At 48.0% G+C, this 22,144-nt stretch overlaps 2 protein-coding genes across 2 annotated transcripts; one reads left to right on the top strand and one right to left on the bottom strand.

Moving 5' to 3' along the window:
• The first annotated feature begins 4,584 nt into the window (after window positions 1-4,584).
• Window positions 4,585-12,223, top strand: LOC118778514 (prosaposin-like). Its single transcript, XM_036530067.1, has 12 exons — window positions 4,585-4,653; window positions 5,393-5,457; window positions 5,678-5,752; window positions 7,489-7,614; window positions 8,133-8,258; window positions 8,425-8,499; window positions 9,301-9,484; window positions 9,651-9,775; window positions 10,058-10,138; window positions 10,735-10,842; window positions 11,202-11,278; window positions 11,685-12,223. Exons 1-11 carry the CDS (start codon window positions 4,602-4,604, stop codon window positions 11,235-11,237), a joined length of 1,053 nt encoding a protein of 350 aa, XP_036385960.1. The 5' UTR covers window positions 4,585-4,601; the 3' UTR covers window positions 11,238-11,278; window positions 11,685-12,223.
• Window positions 12,224-16,418: 4,195 nt separating this feature from the next.
• LOC118778200 (S-adenosylmethionine synthase-like) lies at window positions 16,419-21,565 on the bottom strand. The gene is made up of 8 exons (XM_036529611.1): window positions 21,269-21,565; window positions 20,290-20,367; window positions 19,490-19,612; window positions 19,230-19,342; window positions 18,921-19,064; window positions 18,280-18,681; window positions 18,045-18,178; window positions 16,419-17,870 (listed from the first exon to the last, which is right to left on the bottom strand). The coding sequence occupies exons 1-8, from the start codon at window positions 21,357-21,359 to the stop codon at window positions 17,768-17,770; spliced, it is 1,188 nt and encodes a 395-aa protein (XP_036385504.1). The 5' UTR covers window positions 21,360-21,565; the 3' UTR covers window positions 16,419-17,767.
• Window positions 21,566-22,144: the final 579 nt, after the last annotated feature.

Here is a 22,144-nt window from a genome sequence, read left to right as displayed (position 1 = left end):
TTACCTGTCATAGATTACAAAAATTAAAGTCTATGTGAGTAATGTGGCTGGCTCTGGCGTTTAAAGTAGGGTACGAGCAATTAGCAAAGAAAGCTGTCATGTAAGGTAAAATCGTAACTATGCTAACGCTGGATAGCCAGCCAGCAAGCCGGAGTGATAGGTAGCTTGCAATTAACGTTACATAATGAAAGATCTAGTCTACTTTCCCATACTAAGACAACCATTTGCAATTTGCATAACTTGTCTTAAGCTTCCTAACAGTCGAGCAGTTTTGCGCGACTGAAATTAACGCAAGATGTAGCTATGCATCTCCAGTCGTTACGGGAGGGAAGCTGGTCAAAGGAAGTGATCAAAAATGACTTATTTCTTCTTGAAAAAAATATTACAGACATTAGCACGGGCATTCTAAGATAATCCCCTTCTCTACACAATAGTATAAAATCTAACCATCACCTGCCTGAATGAAAATGTTCATTGTTTTTTTTTTTTTTTTTTTTCCTGTGAGAGAGATGAGGGCAGCGTGGTAATGAAAGCCTTCAGATGACTGACACACACACACACACACGGACACGCTTTTCTCATACACATCACTGGCAGCAGAGTACTTCTGCATGTGGTGTAGTGTTTGAAGCCCTGATCTCTGGACCTGTAGGTCACAGGGTCCAAACCCTGAGTGGAGAGGAGAGTGAATTGAGAGTGTGGGGGGTTGAAACAGGCTTTCCTGAATACCAGCCGAGCAGCTTCATCTCCTGAAGCATCCAGCTGAACAGGAAGCAGACAGATGAAAAACCTGGTCTGCACCAGCTCCTACCAGCTCCTACCAGCTCGTAGCTGGATCCAACACAATGGCCTCTTGTACCAGTAAAGTGCAGAGATTCTTCCGGGAGGCAGAACCTGCTGGAGGAAGAGGGCCAGTATGTGCACTCACAGCTGAGCCCCGAGGCAGACTGCATCAGCAGCTGATCCCCTGCTACCCCCAGTGAGCTTTTATTCTGAGACCCGACAGAGCTGCACGTGTGATGTCAGTAGAAGCATATCTTCCTCCTCTACTAAGTAATTTGGGGACTGGATTCAACACAGACACCTCTGTAGTCTTACTTCAGTTAATGCAACTCATTCCAGTACACTGAAGGAGAACAATGTAAAAAAGTAAATATTTCCTTTGGGAAGTTATTTTTTATAAACTACAAAGAGTATGGAGAGTGCTTTCTGCTTCTCTCTCAGCGAAACTAAAAGGTAGCTTTGAAATAATGACTATATATGGAGATGTAATAAACGCTCAGCAATTGCTTGCCAATGTATTTTGCAGATTAAACAGGAAAAGATGGTGCTGCTGTGACGTATTTCACACAGTTCCCATGCATGTGTGAACATTATGCTTTTCATGATGGAAAGCTTTTAGTAAATAAGTAATGGATGATGGCTAAGGATGGACAAAGATCACACGTGTTACAGAGACCACTAGTGGCTAAACCTGACCCACGAACCTGACGGATTTAGCAAGATTGTGTGCTTCTTTACAGCAGAACCTTGTGTTCTGGGTTATTTAACAAGAAGTGCTTGGATTCACACATACATCAGTCACCTCCAGAAGTGACAGTGATATATTAAAGCAAATTACATTGCATTACATTACATGCAACGTAACATCCAGCACAAGAGAACAGAAGTGTATCCATTCAAGCTTAATTAGTAACAGTGTCAGACCAGGCTAACAACACTCCCAGATCAGTAAGTGTGAGCACAACACCATTCAAGCCCAACCACAAGTTAACTTGTGCTAAACTGAAACATGACAGCCTAGAAAACTAAGGGAAAGCAAGTACACACACAACCATACGTCACAGTCACAAGATCACAGTATCCATAACACAACACTTCATGTAAAATAAGCTGAAAGTAGCAGCAGCAAGAAATACAAGTAGCAAAACAAAGTGATCAGGATCGCTGATAGTATTACATCCAGACTGTCAGTCTGCTTCCCTATTGGTCTGAAAGTTCCACCAATACGTTGTTGCACACTTCACTGATAGGACAGCACCCCCTGCTGTCTATACCTCCATGCAGCAGTTAAATTATACAAGCTCTGATGGGTGGCAAGACCATGCCTCTGAGCTTGTTTAACTTGACTACTCAGCTCTGAAGGTGTCTAGAGTTTAGAGTTTAGTGTGATTTGATAGCTGGCAGAGGACTAAGTTTACACGCAGGGTTGCAAGTTTGAGTCCTGTGGTGGGAATGTTGCATCCCAGCGCAGTGTGTAATTTCAGTAGCTGCAGCATGTATCTGGTTGTGACTGTGCTCACGGATACTGTGCCTGGATAGACATGTCCGTTCAGCACATAAATAAGAATGAACCCTCTCAGACCGCTCTCCTTCACTGCTGGAAGTGAGTGTCAGCTGGGCAACAGGAAGTGTGTCTGCAATGTGTAAATGATAAATCACCCTGTAGCTGTGTCACGGAGCTCAGCCCCGATTCGCCCCCCCAGCCACTGACCTCAGACAGCTGGGTAAGTGTTAGATAATGCAGCACAATCTCCTCACAGCCAGAAGACTGGTGGAGCTTTTACCATATAGCAGACATCTATCCAATCATTTCAGGTCTTTGAGGGGGAATTGGAGGGGGGGGTCTGGGCCTGGGTCTGGCTTAAACCCATCCCCACGGAGCAGGAGCGCTCAGCTCCTACACCTGCAGGGCAGACGCCTGAGGGAGAGATGCAGCCAGCCTCGTGTGGCACCTTACAGTCAGGTGGAAATTCCGTTTCGCAGGAAGGGACCAGCTTTGTAGATGGAGAGACGGGACCGGTGTCCCTGGGAAAGACCTCTGTGTCACAGACACAGGGAGCAGCAGTGAATGAGAGTCACAGGCTGATCCCAGATCAGCACAGCACGCCGTCCTCAGCAGGGCTGGTGCAGACAGATTAAACAGTGACAGAGAGAAGCAGAGCAGACAGGTTTTCACACAGAGGGGAGGCTGTTAATGCAGGTGTAGGTGGTGTTTACCTGAGCGGAGCTTGTGCTAAAAGCCTGCAGTGCCTCTTCCACTACAGCGGCGTCCGAGCTGTGAAATGACCACCAGGGGGAGCAGCCCAGACAAAGCAACAGTTAAATAAACTGACAAGTTTAGTTTCCTTTTAAACCAATCTGACATTTGCTGAGAGAGCTTGTCTAGGCTGTAGACATTTCTGATGATGTGGAGGATCTGTTCATTGTGATAAGATCACTGTTAGCGCTAATACTGAAACGCACGTGGGCCACAAATTTCCCATAAACCTTTTCGTTTTCTTCAGCTGACAGGCAGTAATGAGGGCCAGTGTAGTTTACAACATAATGCAGCATTCACCGGTGCAAAGTCTCAGTGCCACACTGTTAGCAAACCAAAGAGTCAAACATACAGTGTACTTCATTTCTACTACTGCACATCATGTGTGTGCAATCTCAAGCATTAAACAGCAGAGTCCAGTGTTTTAAATCAAATTAACATTTTTCCAGCAATTGTATCACTATACAAACTATCAAGAATGTTTAAAGACATGTTCTCTATTTAGTTTTTGAAAAGTAAGGACGAAGTACCATCGTTCGTTATACAATTCTTCCTCAGCTCTGAAACACTTTCTGGAGGAAAATACCGAAGGCGATTTCCCCAGTGCGACTAAAAACAGTGACCACTAGAGGGCGAACGCGTGTCAGAGAAAAAAAACAGTTGAATCCAGCCATTGTGTTATACCGAACCACGCGAATTTATCACGAAAATATCAGCAATTCGTTCTCAAGGATGTCTCGCAAAATATATATCACGTATTAATATTATAAAACCCCCAATATGTCCCTACTGTGCACATGATATGTGCCAGAGACAAGCTTTGTCCAGATGGACAGCTTGTCACGGAAACTCACCCATACTGCGCAGATTAATTATGTAATTTCTACATGGGACAGCAGGTGTCACTATTAAACGTACCTTCGCCCGGGCGTTCCTAATCGTCCCGGTGTTGTCTGGGCTGTAAGAAATAATTTTGTTATATCATCAACAATTAATAATGATATGCTCTTCGATAGGCTACATGTACTTAAGCTCATAAATATTCTGCAAAAGAACAAAAATGCACATACACGAAAATGTACCTCGTATGTTTTTATATTGTATTATTGGGACTGTTAACCAGCCGTGTGACCACCCGTTGCAAACCATTTGATATACTAGCAGAAAACTAACATATCGTCCTGCACAACGCTAAATGATAATTCATCTTCAGGACGTTTACATTTTGCCATTTAGCAGACAGTAGATTGAAGTCAGCGGGTCGTTATTGAAGATTCGTGCTGGATGTAAGACGTTAAATAAACGCATATCTTCTACGTTCCTTGGGCAAGAGCCTCTTTTAAGACACAAAGTGTAAATGCATTGAACTGAACACGTCACAGGATATGATGTAGTGCCAGCGAGCAATTAGGGATGAAACTCACCCTTCGCAGCCGCCCCGCCCCCAGGTGCTGTGATTGGCTCGTCTTTATTTGATAGCGCCTCCTTTTTCCAATATACCTTGGGGTTCGTCAGTGGTCCCAGATCAGATCAGATTTGGGTTTTTGAAGAGTGGGGTACGATGGCTGCCTTCAGATTTGCGATCTTGCTTTTCCTCGCCTCCCAAAGCGCAGGTAAGACCCTTTTGAATGTCTATGGCTTTACCAAATATGAAATCATTTGCTGCTTTAAGTCCATTAATTATATTAAAACAATTTTCAATAAATCCATGTCAGGCAGATGTCTTTTATAAGCAGTCTGAATACCTGAATATTTGAATATCTGTCAAATACCTATCCTTATCGTATACAAAGTCTTGGAAGTGGCTCTGGATGAGACAAATGACAAAATGTCAAAATATAAATGATAAATGTGAATAAGAAATGAGAACATGTAAATATAAAATATCCTTCCCATATTCATAATCGCGAATCTCAGAGCACTTTCCGGTGCAACTATCAAATGCTTTTAAGAATGAACGTGAAAGTGTGACTTTCTGATACCAATATCTAATAAATCAATCACGTTCATAAAAAGTTTCTTATTTAATTTTACGAATTCCCCTACATTTCACAAGCTGAAATCGATTTAATATGGGTTTATTATTATTATTATTAATAATTTTAATATTATTAATAATGATTTTAATTCCGTTGTCACTGCTTTGAATTACATAAAATATCCCAAATGCAAACACATATGATATACTATATTTCCGAAATCGCTGTGAATGACTGCGGTGAAAGCATCGAAAGGCACGAAAGTGAGAGATTCCACTGAAGGTAAAGGCTGTTGCTTCTGAGAGAGTGATGCGATCGCAGTTCGGCTGCTCGCCTGCGCAGTTTTACGCGCCTGCTCTCTGCACCTCCGCAGCGCACGCGCGGGTCCTGGATGCGCAGCGCGGCCAGAGAACGTGGGACAGGAGCGTTGTGTCGGAGGTGAGTTTCTGCGCCCACCTTTGCTCATGAATCTTTTCTTCACACACACAATAAAATAATATAATGAACATTATGTGCGGTTTTCTCTGATGCGGACATGCAACCAGCGTTCATGCTGGGCTGCACTGCGTCGTGGAAATTCGCCTCTCACATTCAGTGAAATAGAAGAGTGTGACTTTTCCCGGCGCCGCGGAAATGAGCTGATCTCCTCCGTCCGCAGGCTCTGGACAGCTGCAAGGACTGCACCCAGATCTTGGAGCTTTTCGTGGACATGCTCTCCAATGCGGACACCCAGGTGAGTGCTTCATTAAACCTAAGGTATTTTACATTTACATTTACATTTATTTATTTGGCAGATGCTTTTATCCAAAGCAACTTACAAGTGAGGCAGAGTACATCACAAGCAAAAAGCCATATAAGGAGTCAACAATATTAGAAGCACTACATGACCAAATTTCAACTGTTGGCCAGACAAGGTACAAGCTAGCTGCAGAAATACAAGTGCATGAAATGATAGATTTGATTTTTTTAAGGAGAACAAAGATTAAGACATAAGAAAATGCTTTGTCTTCAAGTTCATTCCACCATCAAGGGACAACGAAAGAGAAAATTCTGGATTGCGATTTTGTGCCGCGATGCGACAGGACCACCGGAAGCCATTCGTTAGCAGAGCGTAGCGGTCGGGAGGGAACACAGGGTTGCAGCAGTGACTTAGGTACTTAGGTGCGGTTTTGTTGGTCACCCTGTATGCGAGCATCTAGGCCTTGACCTTGATGCGGGCAGCTACAGGGAACCAGTGGAGTGAGACAAAAAGAAGTGTAACATGAGCCCTTTTCAGCTGGTTCAAACCCAGACACACAGCTGCATTTTGTATCACCTGCAGAGGCTTAATGGTTCATGTAGGTAGGTCAGCCAGGAGAGCATTGCAGTGGTCCAGTCTTGAGATGACAAGAGCCTGAACAAGGAGCTGTGCAGCATACTCAGATAGGCAGGGCCTGTTTTTCCTGATTCTGTACAGCGTAAATCTGCATGATCTGGCAGACATCTCGTGTTTCATTGCATTTTGCATGTTCAAATGACATTAGTTTAAAATGGTCATTAAATTATCTGATTTAAGGGTTGCTAACAGCTTCAAAGATGTACTTATCAAAGTATGGTATGCACTGTTTACATTTACATTTATTCATTTAGCAGACGCTTTTATCCAAAGCGACTTACATAGGTTACAGTTCTTTACAATGTTATCCATTTATACAGCTGGATATTTACTGAGGCAACTGTGGGTTAAGTACCTTGCCCAAGGGTACAGCAGCAGTGTCCCAGCGGGGATTGAACCGGCAACGAGTCCTGCTCCTTAACCACTATTCTACACTGCCGCCCTGTTTAAGTGGAATTGTTGTAACACTGCTGTTGCTTCTGTAACACCACTGTTGTTGCAACACTACTTTGTTGTAACACTACTGTTGTGTTGTAACACTATTGTTGTTTGGTATTTGTTGTTGCCACTTTGATGTTCTATTTAAACACTATGAGAGACACTGGAACCGGAGTCAAAGTCCTTATATCTGTACAAGATAGAGTCTGATTCTGATTCTGTATATCTGTAGTACTCGGCCAATAGAGTCTGATTCTGATTCTGATTCTGATTCTGAAAGGAATCTTTCATGTTGACAATGGAGAACACAGAACTTTTTTTCTAGTAAACAGCTGAGCAGTTTTGAGTGAAACAGGTGCACTGATGGTTTGATAAAGTTAATTTTGCTAAGCGGATGTTGCTAGAAATGTAGCTCTGGACAGTGACTTCCCATTTCAGAGAATGAAAAAACAGAAGTGAAACTGCCACAGCCTAACCACAGCACCTTTCACCACGTCTCCCTGAAACTGTGTGAATCCGACCTCCGACCTGTGTATGCACAGTATCTCACCTCACGTCTCCCTGATTTTTGTTTTGCCATCATTTAAAGATATCTCAAGCCAGACGAGTTAACTAATCCCACTGTAGTTAAATAAACTATACGCCCCTCCCTCCAGGAGAAGATCAAGGAGATGCTGGACGAAGTGTGCAGCCGTTTGCCTGGCACCCAAACTCAGAACCTCTGCCGGGACCAGGTTTCCAAGTACCTGCCCATGGCCATTCAGTTCCTGACTGGATTCATTGTGGGTGTCCCAACACTGAGAGAGAGAGCACTCAGCACATTTAACACTGCATATTCAGCACTACACAAGCTACACTCAGTATTCAACACTAAATGTTCAGCACTGAGTATTTAACAATGCAATTTCAGCAATGAGTAGAGTACATTGCATGTTCAGTGTTATGTTATTACCATGAAATATTAAATATAAACGGTATACATAATATTAATGTTATTAATAAACACTATTATAATAATTTATAATTTTGTAAATATTATAAATAAATATAAATATATCGAATATAAAAATGTGAGGATTATTCAGTCATGTATTGGGTGAAACACAGTAACACAGAGGGCTATACAGCCTGTGATTGTGAAATGGAGTGAAAGGGCTCCTAAATGACGGCCCGGCATTAGGCTGCTGTCTGTAGTGTGCTGTATATTCTCTCTTTCTGTAATCACTCCCAAGGTTTGCATGGATTAAGGCAGTAAACGATCTGTAGTGAGATCTCCAGTAACACCACTTACTCTCTGCAGAAGCCAGGTCAGATATGTACACTTCTGGGCCTGTGCCACAGCCAATCACAAGGCAAGGAGCTGGAACTGCTGACCAATTATTTCGCAGAGGCCCGTATATTGCCTGGGGCAGGCACTATGACAGAGGTAAGAGTGTTTGCATCTGTGTGTGTGTGAGTGTGTGTTTGCGTGTGAGTGTGTGTGTGTGTGGGTGTGTGTGTGAGTGTGTGTTTGCGTGTGAGTGAGTGTGTGTGTGTGTGTGTGTGTGTCCGTCTGTCCGTCCGTCCGTCTCACTCTCTCTTTGCTGGCCCAGGTGCAGTCCTCTGTGCAGTGCACCTTCTGTCTGTATCTCATCAAGGGCGTGGAGAGCCTGATGCCCAATACTGAGGTACACACACACACAATCTCACACACACACACACACACACAATCTCTCACACACACACACACACACACAATCTCACACACACACACACAATCTCACACACACACACAATCACACACACACACACACAATCACATACACACACACACAATCTCACACACACATACAATCTCACACACACACACACACAATCTCACACACACACACAATCACACACACACATACAATCTCACACACACACACACACACACACACACAATCTCACACACACACACACACAATCTCACACACACAATCTCACACAATCTCTCACACACACACAATCTCACACACACACACACACACACAATCTCACACACACATACAATCTCACACACACACACACACACACAATCTCTCACACACACACAATCTCACACACACACACACACACACACAATCTCACACACACATACAATCTCACACACACACACACACACACACACACAATCTCTCTCACACACACACACACACACACACACACACACATTCTCACACACACACACACACACACACACACACAATCTCACAGACACACACACGCACACACACACACACACACACACACACAATCTCACAGACACACACACACACACAATCTCTCACACAAACACACAATCTCACAGACACACACACTCTCTCTCACACACACATACACCCACACACACATGCACACACACACACAAACTCTCTGTCTCACACACACACACACACACAGGTTCTGTTACCTCCTCTCCCCTCCCCTTGTCTGTGTATCCCTCACAGGATGCCATAGTACACTTCCTGGGCCAGGGGTGTTGCTTGCTGCCGGGTAAGATGAAGGACCAGTGCCACACCCTGGTGGATAAGTACGTCCGACAGGTGATGGGGTTCCTGCTGTCCTGGGCCACTCCAGAGAAGGTGTGCTCCCTGCTTCAGATCTGTTCCTCCCAGGAGAACCCCGGCACAGGTACAGCCCTGTTGCAGCTCCTCCTCCTCTCCTCCAGGTCCTGTGACAGTTTCCAGCTGCAGTTGGTTCTTCACTTTCTCCTTCATCCTTTTCTTTAAACCTGAGGTGATCTGTAGGTTCATCTCTCCCTCCCTTCCCCCTCTCTTCTCCTCCCTCCCTCTTTCAGACTGTGACGCATGTCAGACCCTGGAGATTCTGGCCCGGTTCCACCTGGGTTCCAACGCCACAGAGCATCAGACCTCCTCTTTTCTGAAGTCCGTCTGTGACCTGCATCCTAGTGCCATCCCTGAGGTGAGCCCTGCCCCTATACCATCCTACCCTGCCTTCTCCTACACCAACCCCGCCCACCCCCTCCCAGGGAGAGTGGAGTGATGGGTTGTTGTTGGGTGTAGCATGATTTTGTATGTTGTGATGCGTTGAAGTTGGATGTGGTGGTGATTGGTATGTTGTGATGTGATGTGTTTTTGTAGTTTTGTGTGCTGTTTGATGGACTTCCTCTTCTCCCTGACCTCTGACCTCTGACCTCCCCAGGAGACAGAGCTGGTTTTACGTATTTCTTTTTTCTGATTTCAGTGTGACACCTTCACCCAGCGCCACGGGCCTACTCTGCAGAGGATTCTGGGTAAACCAGGGGCTGTGCTGGATGTGTGTCAGGTACAGAGAGCTGCGTCCACTCACACATAACACAGTGACCCAACACTGCAGTATTTACAGAACAGGAGCTGCTGAGCTCACACTGAACACAGTGACCCAACACTGCAGTATTTACAGAACAGGAGCTGCTGAGCTCACACTGAACACAGTGACCCAACACTACAGTATTTACAGAACAGGAGCTGCTGAGCTCACACTGAACACAGAGACGTAATACAGTATACGCCAGCTTAACACTGCAGAACCTACAGACTCCAGAATCCGCCCCACAACCGGCCTGGTCCACGCTGGGGAGAGCTCAGAGATTTAGCCTAGTAACCCCATATACAGATAGTACTAAGGTACCTAACATCTACATTAACCCATTATTATTATTATTATTATTATTATTATTATTATCATCATCATCATCCTTTATGCATTAGGAAGACGTCCGTATCCATAAATTACATGAAGTGCCCCTTTAAGGACTGAAATGTGATTGTAAACTCTGTAAGCTCTGTCCCCTCTGTGTGATATCAGCAGCTCTGGCCTGTCAGAGAGTGCTGTGGCCTGTAGGTGACACACTTTAAGCGCTCTGTTTCCCTGGTCTGTAGGGGGCGCTCCTGTGTGCCAGGGACAGGGAGGCTGGAGAGGGTGGGCACGCCTGCAGTAAGGGCAGGATTTACACCTGCAAGGACATGGAGACGGCAAAGGAGTGTAACGTGAGTCCAGCACGCCGTGGCCACACCCCCTCCCAGTCCCCGCCCCCGGCTCCGGGTGCAGCGGCTCGCTGACCAGCGAATCCCCCCCCCCCCCACCCTGTCTGCTGAACGCTCCGCTCAGACCCCCCCGTCTGCTGAACACTCCGCTCAGACCCCCCCGTCTGCTGAAAGCTCCGCTCAGACCCCCCCGTCTGCTGAAAGCTCCGCTCAGACCCCCCCGTCTGCTGAAAGATCCGCTCAGACCCCCCCGTCTGCTGAACGCTCCGCTCAGACCCCCCCGTCTGCTGAACGCTCCGCTCAGACCCCCCTGTCTGCTGAAAGCTCCGCTCAGACCCCATGTGTTTATCTTCTTCCTACAGTCTGTGTCCTTCTGCCAGGAGTACCTGTGGAAGTAAGCCCCGCCCCCTGAGCACCAGGCCAGCCCACTGATTGGATGGTAAACAACCCAATCAACATACACCTGTAGGGTTTCTTCACAGTGTATCTCAGCACCACTCTGGGCTACAGTATAGCAGTCACTGAAAATGTTCATGAATGTGGTAAATATTAATCTGATACTGAACAAATATTGACTTCCGACACTGCATAGGATTTGAGTGATACTGCGGATATCAGCTGACCCTCATCTCTCCTCATGCCAGGATTCTCTAAAGATGTGTAATAATTGAAATGCTGTAATTAGTTATGGTGTTGCTTTGCTTATTAGATTTTACACAAACTTTTAAAAACTGACACACAATGCTCACAGTGCACTTTAGAACAATTTCTCTCTCTCTTTCTCACTGCCACACACACACACACTCACACATGACAGAGGATATAAATATGTATTTCACCCCCAGGTCACCGGCCGTGAATGAAGACTGCACATGAGACGTTTGCCACCAATGATGACTTCTCAGGATTCCTGCACATGATTCCAGCTTCACTAACATTGCTTATCAAACGCATATCTTATATCAATAATGGAGAAACGCCAATATCTGCTTTGCTATTTGCACAGATTGTACAATTTGCACTATTCCATGGTGCTTTTGTAATTGTATTTGATTTTTTAATCAAAGCTGATATTTTTCTTATTGCTCAGGCCACCCACCACACACTGAAACAGCAGCAGTAACGGGAACTGCACGGAGCACATTCATTTTCCCTATTATCTCAAGCAAAGAAAAGCCCATTGAATGCCAACATTGAGCCAGTGGCTTCCTCTAGATAAGATAAAACACGCACTTTTACTCAGGAAACTCCAGCACCATAGATGGGGTAACCCACTGAATTCAGGGTCAAGCAACAATTAAATTTGCCTTACATGCTTCCTGAAGACAGAGTAGATCCATTATATCAGGAGCATCACATATATTTACAGCATGGATGTGTTTATCAGACTTTTGTTTTTTTTTAAGTTAAATATTGGAATCAAATTTGGAAATCTTTTGACTGCCACTTCTTTTAGCATGAATAAAAAGACTGAAATAAAACTGATTTGTGACTGATTTGTATAAAAATCATAAGAAGAATGATTTTTATGGGAAATAATGTCAGTCAAAAACACTTTTGTCTTAAACGTCATCCCAGTGAAAGAATTGACATTTTCCCCTGTACAATCACATCATAACAACACATACATGTATTTCAGAAACCTGAAAATGATCTCACAGTCAGAGCAGGAATAAACAGCTGAGGCCGAACAGGCTGTTCTGAAATTCATTATCATTTTGTGTTAAATATAACACCTCAAAAAGGACACAGGCCACGGTCTGGTCTTTCACGAACACACGTTCACAGAATTTCATACATCATATCTCCTGGATCAGTGTGAATCTTTAACTCCCCCCCCCCCCCCCCCCTCCCCCGCTGTCCACGCAGGTGTCGCCCACAGGTGCACCGTCCCTACTAAAGCAAAGGCGCGCATGCAGACATAATAGGTGTTGCCATTATCAGTCCACTGGGGGGCAGTGTTTACTGTTCAGAGGCTGGTAATCTAAAGCAGACGATTTAGGCTTCAAGGCTTCAACTGTATGATGAAATCTCTGCATGACAACATGGTGTTGTGAAGATAACAGCGGAAAGCTGCCCATGATTCAGTCCTCAGTACTTTGTAATTTATAATAAATAATAAATAGCACATAAAAGTACATTAATTCATTAAGACAGAATGGAATTGAGCCACCCGCCTTTGGATACGGCGGAGGTCCTAACTTTATGCGGCGATTATCGCAAGGAGTCGAGGGTTCCCAGCTGCGAATCACACACCAATCGCTGGTACAGTACAAAGCAGTGAAAAAAAACATTATTTAAAAGACAATGGAGTTGTAGCTTTTGCAACAGAATAAGGAATTGCCTTTAGGAGGCGCTGTTACCATTTCAACAAGCCAGATTCACTTTCAAAGATAAAAGACTCAATTAAAATAAGATACAAATTAAAATCGTGACAAGATCTGTTAAAAACACAGAGGTTACTTTTAGCACACTGCAGTACCAAACCACGTAATTACGCACACTATTACACAGCCGTTTTTGTAAAATAACTAAAACATTAAACACCACGTCAAAACATGAATATCAAAATTTAAAATACCCAGGCTTTTTCTTTGATTGCTCGCAGACGACCCCAAACATCACGCTGCGCACTATGTCGCCAGACCACCTCTGAATCCGACAGAGCGAATGATTACTACTCAGCAGACGCTTTAGACATGAAACAAAATACAGTGACTGCCTCGTCAATTGCTACACGCTTCGTACAAGATACACGCTTCGATTGCCATTTTGTTATATATATTCATGCTTTGGAGCAAATATATTTTATATTTATATATTTGCAATATATTATTGGGCTGAACAACAATTTACTACAGTACATTTCATTTTCATATGGGCATGTCACGCATGCTGTGAAATATTTACACAGTGATGTTCCACGCAGTGTCCAGCACCCGGGACTTCACATCTGCTGCACACCTCAGTAAAGAAGATGAGCTCCATCTTCATCAGGCTGGAGGCCAAAAGACACAGCCTCCGGCCTCACCATCCCGTCTGTTACACAAGCCCTTTTTGGGGAGTTCTCTGTCATCTGATTGGTGGAGCTCAGTCACTCCCCTCCTCTCTGTCTGTACCTCATGTGATATTTGTTATGAATAAGAGAGGTAAAAAAAATTGTACACAGTCCCATGCATTCCAAAGCCAGATCCTCCAGCTCCTTGAATTTCACCCTTTTGCGATTGGCTGGCACCAGGCCCTCTCTCTCTCACACACACACACGCTCACGTGAGGCATTATGCAACCATACAGACGCAGGAGAGACAGCATCCTGCTCCCACAGAATCAGCTGAACCCCAAAAACACAAGCTCTCCGGTCAGACCCCAGGGCACCAAAGCCCTGCACCATCAGCACCATCCCACTGTGTGACTGGCCTGCCATGACCACTGAGAGGACACTGAGACATCTGCAGCTGACACTGACATGGTAGAACCAGAATAAATAATGTATGTGTGTGTGCATGGGGTGTGTTTGTCACAGTGTGTGTGTGCGTGTGTTACAGAACCTCTATCTCGGGCAGGCTGTTTATGAGTTAGAGACAGCAGCTGCCACACTGGGAGCACTGATATGCTGTTCATCAGCCACCTCCCATGTGACCTGTGACCTGCGAAGCACTCCGTGGCCCATCTTTAAAAACACAAAATATTTTATTTACATAAGTGCATGGAATCAGAGCTAACGCAGGTATGCGTGTCTGAGCTGACTCTGCGGAGAGTGGATTCACCTGCAGGCCAAGTACGCATGCATTCCGTTCACCTGGGCTGCAGCCCAGCACGGCACCGGAGGGAGAAAAATCCATGCATCTGTCTGAAACTCTCACTCCTCCAGATCATCTCAAGGGTGCAAAGACTTTCCCTTTTGGGCACCCTGGAACAACTGGATAGGCCACACTCTTTTTACATATCCATGTGTAAAAATCTGCAAAATGTATGTCAATCAGTTAGCAGGCCATGGAAGACTAAACCGAAAACATCCCACCATCTTTGATAGGAGTCAACCGATCTCACAAAAAAATCCCTCAGGTCCCCTTTAAATCTGATTTTGCAGGTTGTCATTTTTCCAGGATCTTCTGAAACATTTACCTTGTAAAATGCTTGTGGCATCAGGTTGAGCAACTCCTGTAATAAAATGTAACTTCTGTTGCGCAATGTTGCAGAAAGCAGAGACCAGGTACCGCAGGGGCTGTGATTTACAGCTGGTCTTCAGTGCAGCGTGCTGGGTGAGGAGTCGGTCTTGAGGATACAGGGTCAAGTCCCCACCTGCTCTGCCTGTGAGCAAGGAGTGCAGTCCGGATCGCTGCACAAACAGTCGCTTACATAATCCTGTCCAAAGTAAAATTAGCTCCAGCGACTCAGGGCAAGAGTGTTGTCTATGCTAGTCAATAACAGCGGGTTCTGATTGGAGAGATGAGGCTTCACGAACCCCACGACAGGCAGACCTACCATGTGCGGTCAATCACCGTCATGTTGGAACCAATCAAGTCTTCCACTGCAAAACCTGGAGTCAGTGATTCAACAACAGTATGATAGCCACACCCACTTTAGGATCAAGCCCCACCTATAGTAATAAGAAATCATCCTTTTCCTGGACAGCTGGTGTTTTAAATGTCACCCTTGTAAACAGCTGGATATTTTACTGAAAAATCTTGTTTGGTTTGAAGCCCAGTTTCTTAAGCATAGTGATGTGTTTATGAGACACACAACTGTGGGTCTGAACCTCAGCTCCAGCTGGGATGGGGTGCAGGGTGCTGGGTGTGGGGTGCAGGGCTGGGATGGGGTGGGGTGCAGGGTGCGGGGTGCAGGGCTGTGATGGGGTGCAGGGTGCGGGGTGCAGGGTGCAGGGTGCGGGGTGCAGGGTGCAGGGTGCAGGGCTGTGATGGGGTGCAGGGTGCAGGGCTGTGATGGGGTGCAGGGTGCAGGGCTGTGATGGGGTGCAGGGTGCAGGGCTGTGATGGGGTGCAGGGTGCAGGGTACAGGGTGCAGGGCTGTGATGGGGTGCAGGGTGCAGGGTGCAGGGCTGTGATGGGGTGCAGGGTGCAGGGTACAGGGTGCAGGGCTGTGATGGGGTGCAGGGTGCAGGGTGCAGGGCTGTGATGGGGTGCAGGGTGCAGGGCTGTGATGGGGTGCAGGGTGCAGGGTGCAGGGTACAGGGTGCAGGGTGCAGGGTGCAGGGCTGTGATGGGATGGGGTGCAGGGTGCAGGGCTGTGATGGGGTGCAGGGCTGTGATGGGGTGCAGGGTGCAGGGTGCGGGGCTGGGATGGGGTGCAGGGTGCAGGGCTGTGATGGGATGGGGTGCAGGATGCAGGGCTGTGATGGGGTGCAGGGTGCAGGGTGCAGGGCTGTGATGGGATGGGGTGCAGGGTGCAGGGTGCAGGGCTGCTGTTGGAGGATGAGAGCTCTGCTGAATGTGCAGGTCAGTATAACCAGCTTATTTCACACCACTCAGACAGAGGACACAACCTCAGTGTGAAAGAACAGCGAGAGAGACAGCTTCAGGAAAGACTTCTTTTATTGAAACGTCTGACAGGCAGGAGGAGGGAGGGACAGACTGTGAAAGGGGCGGGGTTAAGAGAAAAGGCACTTTCACAGTAACCAGCCTGAACAGAACAAACCCGCCCCAGAGAGAGAGGCAGAGAAACGCCGGACACGCCGCCTCTCCCCACCATACAGGCAGGCAGGATACATAAGGAAGTGTGATCAACACAGCAACCCAGTCAGCCAATCAGAACACTGATAACACCAGACAGCCAGCGCCCCCTGTGGCTGTAGCACACTTTGGACCAAGGGGAGTGGAACAGCAGAAACAAAACACAAATATTATAGCATTTAGAGTAAAAAACATTAGAAAATAAAGTGTGACAGAAACCTGCCTGTAACCGCAGCTTCTCTGTACCACGCCCAGTTCCAGAACAGATTACAGTACTGTAATGGGAGCTCCACCCCCTTCCCCCAGTGCATGCTGGGAGCAGGTTTCTCTGTAGCTACACCTGCAATCATGACCCGAGGAGGGGAATGTGTGCATCTAATAATGTGTAAAAAACATTTATGCAAAAAACTGTCTTTTGAAGGAAGTCTGGAAGTGTGGAATCACTTCCTCTGAAAGAGTGACCATAAATACCCATTAAAAGCACAGCACCCTGCAGGGCAGACCAGCCGGACAGCAGCTTCTGACTTCTCTGTAATACGTCAGAACAGGCCTGTGCAGGGGCCCATGGATTTTTAGGACTTGCTCAGCAGCCTATAATGCATAGTAATTATGAATAAAAAAAAACACCCTTTTCCCTAAATATACCACAATTCCCTCCACCAGAGGAAAGAGGAAAAGCACAGACAGGGGGGTGTCAGGGAAGTTTTAAAAACCCACGACTGTGGGATTAGCATCCTTTACACAGAGCAGCCACAGCTCCACCAAGAGCAACGGCAACAGCACTTTTTCGTGACTTTGCACTTTGGTGCAAAAGGGATTTTTAGTGATCATTTAAGCAAAATGAAACTGACCTGTCAGGCAACCCCTCACAGGAAGTGGGGTGCAGTAGCAGCAGTCAGACCGGACAGGAAGAGGAGAGCTTTAGTACCTCCCACTCTGTGGCCTGATGTGACTTTCAATTCTGAAATTAGAGTCTCCCTGCTGGGATACTGCTGCGAGGTCCCGCAGGCCCTCAGACTGACCACAGGAGGGTGCTTTGGCACCTGCTTGCTGCCTGAGGCCTGCGTTTTGGGTCCCGGAGAGGGGTGAGGACACTGTGGGCCGGGTTTCTGAGGGGACAGCAGAGTGTGTGTGTATGTGAGGAACCTTTCGGGGGGGGGGCGTCTAAGGAGCGGGTGGTCCCTGTCTGTGGGCTTCTCTGTAGGGTACACCCACAGGGGGAGGGGTACACCGCTGAGTTAGTATTTCAGCTTTTTGGGCACCTCCCAGGGGAAGCCATCCCGCCCAAAGTGGCCATACGCTGCGGTCCGCTGGTAGATGGGCTTCTTCAGCTCCAGATCCCTGAAACACAGGAGCCAAGAGCAGCCAATCAGCAGCTTTCCCAACACCAGGCCCCTTCAGGCAGCCAATCCACAGCCACCACACAAATCAACCAAAACGCAATCTATGCAGCAACCAACGCCTCCCAGTCACAGGGCAGCACGTGCAGTCTGTCCCACGCAATCAGCGCTTTACCTGACGATGACCCCCGGTCTGAGGTCAAAGTTCCTCCGGACGATTTCCAGCAGCTCCTGCTCGCTCTTCTGGGACGTCCCGTAGTGGAAGATGGAGATGGAGAGCGGGTGGGCCACTCCGATGGCGTAGGACACCTGGCAGAGCAGGTGAAGGCGGTGATTAGAGAGAAGCACAGCACTGGCAGTTTACCAAAACTCAAACGATATGTGACGGGAGCCGTGGGGCCCCTCCTTACCTGCACCAGAACCCTGCGGCAGAGTCCCGCCTTCACCAGCGACTTGGCCACCCAGCGGGCGGCGTAGGCGGCCGAGCGGTCCACCTTGGTGTAGTCCTTCCCGGAGAAGGCCCCGCCGCCGTGCGCGCCCCAGCCGCCGTACGTGTCCACGATGATCTTACGGCCGGTGAGGCCAGCGTCGCCTTGCGGGCCGCCAATGACAAAGCGGCCGCTGGGCTGCAGGTGGAAGATGGTGTCGTCGTCCAGGTAAACGCCAGGCACCACCTCCTTCACCACCCGCTCCTTCAGCGTGTCGCGCATCTCGTCCAGACACACGTCCTCGTCGTGCTGGACCGACACCACCACCGTGTGCACCCGCACCGGAACCATGGCCCCGCGCTCCTGCCGGTACTGCACCGTCACCTGGGGGGCGGGGGGGAGGTGGGTCACTGGCCGGACTCCGAAAAACACCACCCCTCTCCGCTCTCACAGAGCTACATCTCACTCTGAGCCAGTCCTGCTAACGGCCAGAGCCACAAGCTACCAGAGAAACAACATTTCACCGCTACAGGCACTCAGCTGAGAGGGAGGGGGGTGAGGGGGGGAGTGAGAGGGGCGGTGAGGAGGGCAGCGAGAGTTTCGGGGGAGCACGCAGGACTCACCTGGGTCTTGGAGTCGGGCCGCAGCCAGGGCAGTGTGCCGTTACGGCGCAGTTCCGCCATCTTGGCGTTGAGTTTGTGGGCGAGGATGACGGTCAGGGGCATGCACTCCTCCGTTTCATCCGTGGCGTAGCCGAACATCAGGCCCTGCGGGGGGCGCCAGCGCACACGGTCAATCAACAACACACACACGAGCGCACGCGCTCACACACACACATGCACAAACACACATGGCAGTACAATCCTAGATTCATTCAGACCTGCAGCTCAGGTGTTGACTCCTGGCACACAGACCTGCTGAGCGCGTCTCACCTGGTCCCCTGCACCCACGTCCTCCTCGTTACGGTCCAGGTGGACGCCCTGCGCGATGTCAGGAGACTGCTGCTCCAGGGCCACCAGCACATTGCAGGTCTTATAGTCAAAGCCTGGGGCAGAAATGTGGGGTATGAGTTAAAATCACACAGCAGCACTGAAATAGGTCCCGTCCACCCCCCCACCCGGACGCCCCCCGCCCCGCATGCTGACGGGCTGTGCACTGAGACTGATTGAGGATACGAAGCGGCAGGGAATACCCTTGGAGGAGTCGTCGTAGCCGATGTGTTTGATGGTCTCTCGGACAACCCTCTGGTAGTCCACGTTGGCATGTGATGTCACCTCTCCCACCAGCAGGATCATCCCGGTCTTAGCCACCGTCTCTGTGGAATGGCACAGCGAGAGAGTCACATGATCAGTACAGCTAAACAGAGGCCATCTCTCAAACACGCCGTAGTGCCATCATTAATCACCTCCTCCCCAGGGGCCTACAGCACCCCTTGCAGTCTGAGGAGGCAGTGTGTGTGTGTGAGTGCATGCATGTGTGTGTGAGTGCATGCATGTGTGAGTGTGTGTGTGTGTGTGTGCGTGAGTGCATGCATGTGTGTGTGAGTGCATGCATGTGTGAGTGCATGCGCATATGAGTGTGTGTGTAAGTGCATGCGTGTGTGTGTCTGTGCGCGTGTGAGTGCATGCTTGTGTGTGTGAGTGCAGGCGCGTGTGTGTGTGCATGTGAGTGCATGTGTGTGTGAGTGCATGTGCGTGTGTGTGCATGAGTTCATGCGTGTGTGTGCGTGCGTGCGTGTGTGTGCATGAGTTCATGCGTGTGTGTGCGTGCGTGCGTGTGTGTGAGTGTGTGTGTGTGTGTGTGTGTGTGTGTGTGTGTGTGTGAGTGATAATGGTGACCCACTCAGTGCACCTCAGTGAGTCTGCACCATTACTGACACCGAAAGCGCCACAGTCAACTACTGGCCAAGGCGGCCATGTGACACAGCCCAGCCAATCACAACACTAAAGAGCTGAAGGAGGTGGTTTCAGCCCACCAGGAGGGGGCGCTCACCACAGGCCACCTTGGCATCAGGGTCCTGCTTCAGATGGGCATCGAGCACAGCATCGCTGATCTGGTCACAGATTTTATCTGTCAAAAACACCAGAGAGAGCAGTTACAACCGCTGAGGAGAGAAGCGTGAGTTTCAGGAACCACGGAACTCTATGCAGGAATTGCAGTTTCAGAGTGCAGGCAGCTGGGACTGGGACAGCAAGCCTTAATGCGCAACGTCTAAATGTTCAATTACAAGAGCATCCGAGATGATGGTGAAGCAGGTCTCGGCCAACTTGCAGGCTACTTACAGATTCATAGCATTCATCTTTAAATGAGTCTAATCTGTCCGGTTAAAAATATTGTAGCTACATTAACAGCAACTAGATTCCACAGTGAAGCAAGTTTGGGAAGGTAGCTGCTGGGAGAATACAATATTAGGAGTCTGCAACCGTCCGGAACGCACGCGCACGAGCTGTCACGCGATCGCTAAGGAAAGTCTGGGCGCGAGATTCGCGCTCGCGCCTCCGTCACACAGCTGCGCAGTCAGGCTTACGGTTCGTGCAGGCAGTGAAATTTACACACAACAAGTGTGAACAACAGCGCGTCACCAGCCAGCTGTGCATCCTACTGCATACAAGCCGCAGAAACTCCGGTCTCTCTGCAAGCTACCCGGCTAGCTGCTTGGATTTGCCAAAGCTGCACTAACCAGCGAGCGACAAACTGGAGGCCGCAGCATTGGACAGTCCCGGCGCTTGTGCATCCTTCCTGCCAAAATTCTCTTGCCAAGCAAGCAGGCTTCATGGCGCTGGATCACCGTGGCACTGTACCCATCATCCCGATGCAGTGACAGTTTCATGCATGCAGCTAATCCAAACTCAACTCTACAACGTTAGTATGACCTTGCAAGAGCTAAAACAGCAGCCACACGTAGCCAGCGAGCTAGCGGGTTCCACCATCAATAACACTGTGCTCTGCTGCCGGAAGGAGCTGGCGTTACCTGGGTGTCCCTCTCCCACAGACTCCGACGTGAACAAAAAGCTGTCCTCGATGATGGAATTATGGAAACCGTTCATCTGTCCGTTCATCATTTTCGCAAATCTGTTTCCCCCAACGTGCTGGATAGAGGCGGCTTGGGTAAAACAGGACACCTTAGCGATAGTATTATATTTCAGAGGTGCAGCAGCTTCGCTGTGCGGCTGTTGCACTTGCAGTGATTGCGGTGTTTCTCTCGCTCAGATGCTCACTGCGCAGTAGCCCGCTGCTCCGCTGAAACGGTGCCGGTAACCCGCAGCCGCGCCGCTATTTATTCCCCTTCAACCAGGCCTCTGACGTCACCGGGCGTGCTCCAGGCACCATCCCGTTTAGCCAATGGCAACAGGGGGCGGGGTCACGATAGGGCGGAGGGGGCGGATACTTTACGCGGCCGAGCACGTGTTGACAACCGACCCGTTCGTCTTTGATTATCGCTTCTTTCGTCCTTATCCTCACTGATGGTGCTGTAATGGCTTGCATTATTAATAGCGTTCGCAGTGTCACCAGTTATTAAATAACATACTCACTAACGTTAATTACTTTGATGAAGAGATTTATTGAATTGGACTAGTGTCAACCACTATGCAACACAAACTTTGAGAACAGTGGACCTGTACTTGTACTTTTGAGTTGAATTACATTTTAATATTTCCATCTCAGTTTTACTGAACAAAACAATGTTATTCTGTTTACTGAATATTCACACCGACATATGCATTTACTCAGCCTGGACATGCCATTGATAGCCTGACTAATAAACAATAATGACGAAATCATGAATGAATCGATTGCAACATGATTTTAAGATTCTGCAAGCCAGCATGATCTTGCAACAAAGTTT

This window comes from Megalops cyprinoides, chromosome 5 (genome assembly GCF_013368585.1).
Source record: "Megalops cyprinoides isolate fMegCyp1 chromosome 5, fMegCyp1.pri, whole genome shotgun sequence".
In the NCBI taxonomy this organism is placed as follows: domain Eukaryota; kingdom Metazoa; phylum Chordata; class Actinopteri; order Elopiformes; family Megalopidae; genus Megalops; species Megalops cyprinoides.
The sequence above is the reverse complement of the archived record's forward strand: the minus strand, read 5'-3'. Positions and strand labels throughout refer to the sequence as shown.

What these genes read in the sequence shown, in the direction of transcription:
- LOC118778514 (XM_036530067.1), top strand. Translation starts at nt 4,602, where the DNA reads ATGGCTGCCTTCAGATTTGCGATCTTGCTTTTCCTCGCCTCCCAAAGC. An exon ending in GGGCAGGCACTATGACAGAG is followed by an intron (nt 8,259 to 8,424) that starts GTAAGAGTGTTT and finishes TTGCTGGCCCAG; the next exon opens with GTGCAGTCCTCTGTGCAGTG. An exon ending in CTGTGCTGGATGTGTGTCAG is followed by an intron (nt 10,139 to 10,734) that starts GTACAGAGAGCT and finishes CCTGGTCTGTAG; the next exon opens with GGGGCGCTCCTGTGTGCCAG.
- LOC118778200 (XM_036529611.1), bottom strand. Translation starts at nt 21,359, where the DNA reads ATGATGAACGGACAGATGAACGGTTTCCATAATTCCATCATCGAGGAC. An exon ending in CTACGACGACTCCTCCAAGG is followed by an intron (nt 19,343 to 19,489) that starts GTATTCCCTGCC and finishes TTTCTGCCCCAG; the next exon opens with GCTTTGACTATAAGACCTGC. An exon ending in AGACCGGGGGTCATCGTCAG is followed by an intron (nt 17,871 to 18,044) that starts GTAAAGCGCTGA and finishes CCTGTGTTTCAG; the next exon opens with GGATCTGGAGCTGAAGAAGC.